Here is a 5,720-nt window from a genome sequence, read left to right as displayed (position 1 = left end):
GTCCCTCGCGCCGGGCTGTGCCCCACGCTGTGTGTGGTACCGGGGACACGGGGGATCTGTGTCACCGCCGCTGCAGCCGCGACCCCGGCATCCGCCGTGTCAGGCCTCTGCCAGCACAAAGCCCGAATGGCTGTAGAGCAGCTGAAGAAAGGTGACGCCAGCCCTAGCACAGTGCCCCCTGTATATCCTTGCTCGTCCCCAGCTCCTGCCGACCCTGGGGCATCCTGCTACCCGCTGGATGTTCTTCATGCCGTCCCACTACCCAGTGAGGTACCTGTGTCCCTTGGGCGCTTCTGTGTCCGGGGCTGCTTCAGCCCTTCAGTAAAACCCATATCCTCCATACAGCTGTATGGCACTGCTATGGGATCAGGAAGACATCGTGTGCAGACACCACATGCCCCTCATGCAAGCTCATATCCAGGCCACCTGCCATGGCCTCTCCCTGCCCAATGAGGGGCCGGGGTCTGGGCAGGGTTGCCCATGGCCAGGAGTCACTGGGCAGTGCCCATGGAGCACCCCAGGGGTGGCTGCCTGGAGGGAGCAGTGAGCAGATGGCAGGGCGGGCCGAGCTGACAATCCCCTAATCCCATCAATGCCGCAGGCGCTGAGCAGAGCCGAGCTGGGCCATGGCGGGCACACGGGCACGCGGGCACCTCCTGCACCCGCTGCTCTTCCAGGTGGGACTTGGGGTCTGGCGGGACTGGGAGCATGGCTGGGAGCGAGGCTGGGTGGGGAGAGTGTGCTGGCCCCTTGGGATCCTCACTGACCCTGCCCCTTCCCAGCTCTGCTGTGGTTGTCACGGGCTCCGTGTGTCCACGAGCACACGTATCCTCTACACGCTCCTGCATGTCCTGGCCTCTGCTGTGTGCTGCCTCATGCTGTCCCGCACCGTGGCCCAGGCTATCACGGAAAAGGTGACAGAGGGAGCTGGGACACCCAGGGTACTGGGGGTCCCAGGGGTGCTGGGGATCTCAAGGGTACCATGAGTTCTGGGGATACTGGGGTGCCAGGCACCTCGAGGCACCCAGGGGTATGCAGGGGAGCACTGGGTATGCCAGAATTGCCAGGGGCGTCAGGAGCACTGGGATTCTGGGGATATTGGCATGCTGGGATAGTAACAGGGCTGCTGGGAGTGCCAAGGGTACTGGAGGTGCCAAGGGGGAGGGGGTGCCAGGGGGACCAAAGTTGCAGGATTTGCCTGGCGTGCTGGGGGTCCCAGGGTACTGGGGAAGGTATTGGGAATGGTGGGAATATTGAATATTTGGATGTGCTGGATGCCGTGGGCACTGGGGGGTGCTGGGTGGACACACCAGCAGCCCTGTCCCATTAACCACCGTGCCTGCAGGTGCCCTTCTCGGTGGTGCTGTGCCAACACCTGCCCGGGGGCACAGACTGCGAGTGGCTGGTGGGCTCCTCGGCTGTGTACCGGGTCTGTTTTGGCACTGCCTGCTTCCACCTGGCACAGGCTGCCCTGCTGCTCAACGTGCGCTCCAGCTCTGACTGCCGTGCGCAGCTCCACAATGGGTAGGGATGGGCCACGGGGCTGGGACAGGGTGTCCTGGGATGGGGCTGCCCTGGGGTGGGGCTGTCAGGGGTTCTGTCCTACTGACGCTAACTGCCCTGCAGGTTCTGGCTCCTGAAGCTGCTGGTGCTGGTGGGCCTCTGGGCTGCCAGCTTCTTCATCCCTGAGGACAACTTCATCCAAGGTGTGTCCCCCACCCTGCCTGAGCTGGCACCCTGGGCGCCCCTTTTGGCCCCCATCTGCCTTGTGCCATCTCCACCTCTGCCCTCTTCCCCCAGCCTGGCACTACATAGGTGTCTGTGGGGGCTTCGCCTTCATCCTCATCCAGCTGGTGCTGATCACAGCCTTTGCACACACCTGGAACAAGAACTGGTGAGTGCTGGGGTGCCGGGTGGGTACTTGCCCACCGCCACCGCTCACCCACTCTTCCGCAGGCTGACAGGCGCTGCCCAGGACAAGCGCTGGTATCTGGCTGTGCTGCTGGCCACAGCCACCTTCTACACCCTTGCTTCTGCCGCCTTCTCCTTCCTCTACAAGTTCTACACCCACCCAGCCGCCTGCCACCTCAACAAAGCGCTGCTTGCCATCAATGGCAGCCTCTGTGGCATCATGTCCTTCATCTCCATTACACCATGTGTGCGGCTCAGTGAGTATCAGACAGCACAGCATGGCAGAGGCTGCCGTGCTGCATGGCCAGCTATGTCCTGGGCTGCAGATGACTGTGGGCCCCGGCTCAGGGCCAGCACTTGGGCTCTGGAGGAGAACCCAGCTCCCCAGGGTTCCTGCTGGCCCCTCCTTTACCTTGGTGCAAGGCATTGGCCAGGGGAGTGTCAGGAGGGCGCAGGGCCCAGTCAGAGCCCATCTGCCAGCTCATGGCACTCCAGGAACTCCAGTAACACCTCTGTCCCCACTCTTGCAGAGCAGCCGCGGTCAGGGCTGCTGCAGTCCTCGATCATCAGCTGCTATGTGATGTACCTCACCTTCTCTGCACTGTCCAGCCGTCCCCCAGAGAGAGGTGGGTGTCCCTGTCCACCACCAGCAGTCCCCACCATGATGCATGCCCTTCTCACCTCCACCTCCCCGCAGTCCTCTACAAGGGGCAGAACCTCACCGTGTGCTTCCCGGCGGTCCAGCAGGATGAGCTGCAGACAGAGGACACCACCGTCGCCGTGCTGGGTGCTGCTATCATGTATGCCTGCGTGCTCTTTGCATGGTGCGTGTAGCCTGCCTGGGCACAGCCAGCCCAACCAGCACCACGTGGGAACCCCATCCCCATGGCCAGCAGAGCCAGGGAGTCCCAAGGGGTGGCAGGACAAGAGCAAGTGGGGCATTGGTGGGCGGCCAGGGGCAGCACAGCAGACCTCCTGTGGCTGTGGGGAATCCATGGGGCAGGCTGGGAGCCTGGCACAGGGTGATGGGTGCCTGTGTTATGATTTCTGCCTCTCTCCTGGGCACAGCAATGAAGCCTCCTACCTTGCTGAGGTCTTTGGGCCCCTCTGGATGGTCAAAGTCTACAGTTTTGAGTTTAAAGTGAGTATGGATGCAGTTGTGCTCCATGTCATCCTGCTATGGGCACCCCAGACCCACCACCTAAAGGCCCTGTCCCAGCCCCAGAGAGGAGCAGGTCTGTCTAGCCAAGCACAGAGAGCTGCCCACACCACCTGCCCTGGTGTTAGGCAGGGCTCAGCCCAGCCACAGTGGCCACAGGGCTGTCACCACTCTGCTCTCCCTGCAGAAACCTTCCTGTTGCTTCTGCTGCCCTGAGAATATGGAGGAGGAGCTGAAAGGTGACTGCAGTGTCCGTGTGGGAGAGTGGGCAGAACCTGTGTCCCAGCCTGGGAGTGCTGGCAAGGGAGAGATGCAGGAGCTGTCATGCCCCCACACTCTCCCAGACAGCAACCATACATGTGAGCAAGTGGAGGAGAGTGCCAGGGGACAGTTCATCATCCAGGATGAGCAGGACCGGGTGGTCTACAGCTACTCAGCTTTCCACTTTGTCTTCTTCCTTGCCTCGCTCTACGTTATGATGACACTCACCAACTGGTTCAGGTAGGGCCCTGTGCTGCTGCCCAGCCCTCCCTGCTCTCACTCCAAACCCCTGTGCCAAGCCAGGTGATGGTATGACCGAGATAGCGCCTGCTGGGGATGCTCAGGGCTCTGTGCCCACAGACCTGCACCGCTCCAGTGGCAGCTGTGCAGTGCAGCAAAAAGGGCTGGAGGGCCCATGGCAAAATGACATGCCCAGGGACACATGGCCATTGGGACACAGGGTGGCCTGGTGGCTGCAGCTGGCACTGGAACCCCCTGTGTTGGCATCCCTGGTGCATTCAGTGTCTGCCCTCTCCCACCAGCTACGAGAATGTGGTGCTGGAGACCACCTTCACACATGGCAGCTGGTCAACCTTCTGGGTGAAGGTGTCCTCGTGCTGGGTTTGTGTCCTGCTCTACCTGTGGCTGCTGCTGAGCCCCTTCTGCCTCCATGGCTCCCCACAGCACCGGTGCAGCAGTACAGGGTCACGCATCGTGCGGCGCCGACGTGCTCCACAGCGCATCAACGTCTCCACATAGTCCCTGCCAGGACAAATTCTGCCTGGGGCTGGTCCCTGCCGTGCCCTGTGCCTGTGCCCTGGCCCTGCTTGGTCCTCCTGGCCTCCCCTGAGACCCCATCCCAGGAGAAAGCAGCATCTGAGAGCCTGAGGGGAACCCTGGGAGGTGGATGCTGCCTGGGATACTGGCCCTGTGCTGAGCCAGGGCCACCCAAAGAGCCAGAGCAAGCTGGTGGCAGGTGCTCAGCCCACAGCCTGGTTGCCCTGGTTCCATGGGGTGCACTGGGGGAGCAGGGCTCTGTCCTGGCTGCCATGCCATGGTGCATTCACTGTAAATACCTGCTTCAATACATTTTTATATAAAATTCTGAACTGAGCCTGTGCTATTGCCCCATGCAGGCCGCTGCAATGGGGAAGAGGGGAGGGGGTGCCTGCAGTGCCCAAGCACTGGCCACACAACAGCTACAGCTGAGGACACCTTCAGGGTGGCTCTGCTGAAGAGGGGGGACAAGCAGGGGATGCAGAGCAGGGAACAGGGTCCTGGGGTGCAGGAGGGTGTGCAGCCTATGGCTGCTGCCCCCAGGGAGGGCACAGTGCCAGTGTGGCTGTAGGATCATAGCAGCCCTGGGCCCCCACCCACAGAGCAAACATGGCAGGGGGGCTCCCTGGGGCCCACAGCACCACAGGGCTGCAGCACGGGCTGTGCCCAAGGGGGCCCACACTTTGGTGGTGGCAGCAGGTGCAGGACAAGGACTGACACACATCACCAGGGCACCCACTAGGCTGGCACAGCCTGGGGATACAGGGCGGCAGGAGGTGAGGTAAGGGCGGCACTGCAGGGTGAGTGCCATTGGGGCCCAACTGGTCCCAGTGTGGCAGCAAGGCAACTGTGGGGGTTCTGATGGCAGCAGCAGAGATGAGGGACTGCAGTGCCCAGTGCCCTGGGGCTGCCCCTCACACCTCTCCTGCCCAGGAGATGCAGGGACACATGGGGGGCTCGGGGGGAAGGGCAGCTGTGGCACCGTCTTGGAGGCATCAGCCAGGTAACACTGGAGTGCGGGTTCCCTGCAGCCCCCATCACCTGAGGGGTCCCCAGTGTCCTGGGCTGTGCCCCAGTGGGCACCTGCCTCACCCCACCCAGAAGACTGGGCCGAGTGCATCTCCCACAGGGCTGGAACAGCAGGGGAGGGAATTTTGAGCGGGTCCAGCAGCACAAGAGGTGGCACTGTGGGGAGGGAATGGTGGGGTTGGCCCAGCCCTGTGAAACATCCCGAGTCAGCAGCACTGCTGCAGGTCCCCGCAGAGCCCGGCACGGGGGTTCTGCCAGAACCCTGTGCTGCAGACACTGTGGGATGTCCTCTGGGGAAACAATGCTTTGCTCATGCCTGCTGCAAGCACAGGCCACTGGCATGTCCCTCCGGGCCCTTCACTGGCAACTGCTGCAACACCATGTGTCCTTGGGGCTCCCCAGATGTCCCAGCCTCACACAGTCCCTGTGTCAGCCTCAGGCAGGATCCGTGAGGCCCTGCTAGAAGGATGCCAGCTTCCTACTGGAGACCTGCAGATGGCAGAGAATGGGACATTCACGAGGTACATCAGGATGGTGCAGCACGGCCACGCAGCAGCATGGGGGGCGACCCCCGGGCAACCAG

At 62.5% G+C, this 5,720-nt stretch overlaps 1 protein-coding gene across 2 annotated transcripts; it reads left to right on the top strand.

The window, feature by feature from the left end:
• The first annotated feature begins 6 nt into the window (after positions 1-6).
• Positions 7-4,450, top strand: SERINC4 (serine incorporator 4). Of its 2 annotated transcripts, XM_017738179.1 has the most exons (12): positions 7-677; positions 783-914; positions 1,346-1,524; positions 1,627-1,706; positions 1,801-1,894; positions 1,957-2,168; positions 2,442-2,537; positions 2,609-2,735; positions 2,980-3,052; positions 3,258-3,309; positions 3,415-3,571; positions 3,874-4,450. In XM_017738179.1, the coding sequence occupies exons 1-12, from the start codon at positions 627-629 to the stop codon at positions 4,088-4,090; spliced, it is 1,470 nt and encodes a 489-aa protein (XP_017593668.1). In that variant the 5' UTR covers positions 7-626; the 3' UTR covers positions 4,091-4,450. The 2 variants fall into 2 exon arrangements, with proteins under 2 accessions (XP_017593668.1, XP_008636334.1); XM_008638112.2 differs by having other exon boundaries at positions 3,258-3,571.
• The last annotated feature ends 1,270 nt before the right edge of the window (positions 4,451-5,720 follow it).

The sequence above is a fragment of the Corvus brachyrhynchos genome, unplaced genomic scaffold (assembly GCF_000691975.1).
Source record: "Corvus brachyrhynchos isolate BGI_N302 unplaced genomic scaffold, ASM69197v1 scaffold200, whole genome shotgun sequence".
Classification (NCBI taxonomy): domain Eukaryota; kingdom Metazoa; phylum Chordata; class Aves; order Passeriformes; family Corvidae; genus Corvus; species Corvus brachyrhynchos.
Note: the sequence above shows the minus strand (reverse complement) of the source record. Positions and strands in the feature narration are given on the sequence as shown.

Coding starts and splice junctions, on each gene's coding strand:
- SERINC4 (XM_008638112.2), top strand. CDS start 627: ATGGCGGGCACACGGGCACGCGGGCACCTCCTGCACCCGCTGCTCTTC. Junction 1,707..1,800: donor TGAGGACAACTTCATCCAAG/GTGTGTCCCCCA, acceptor CTCTTCCCCCAG/CCTGGCACTACATAGGTGTC. Junction 2,736..2,979: donor GCCTGCGTGCTCTTTGCATG/GTGCGTGTAGCC, acceptor TCCTGGGCACAG/CAATGAAGCCTCCTACCTTG.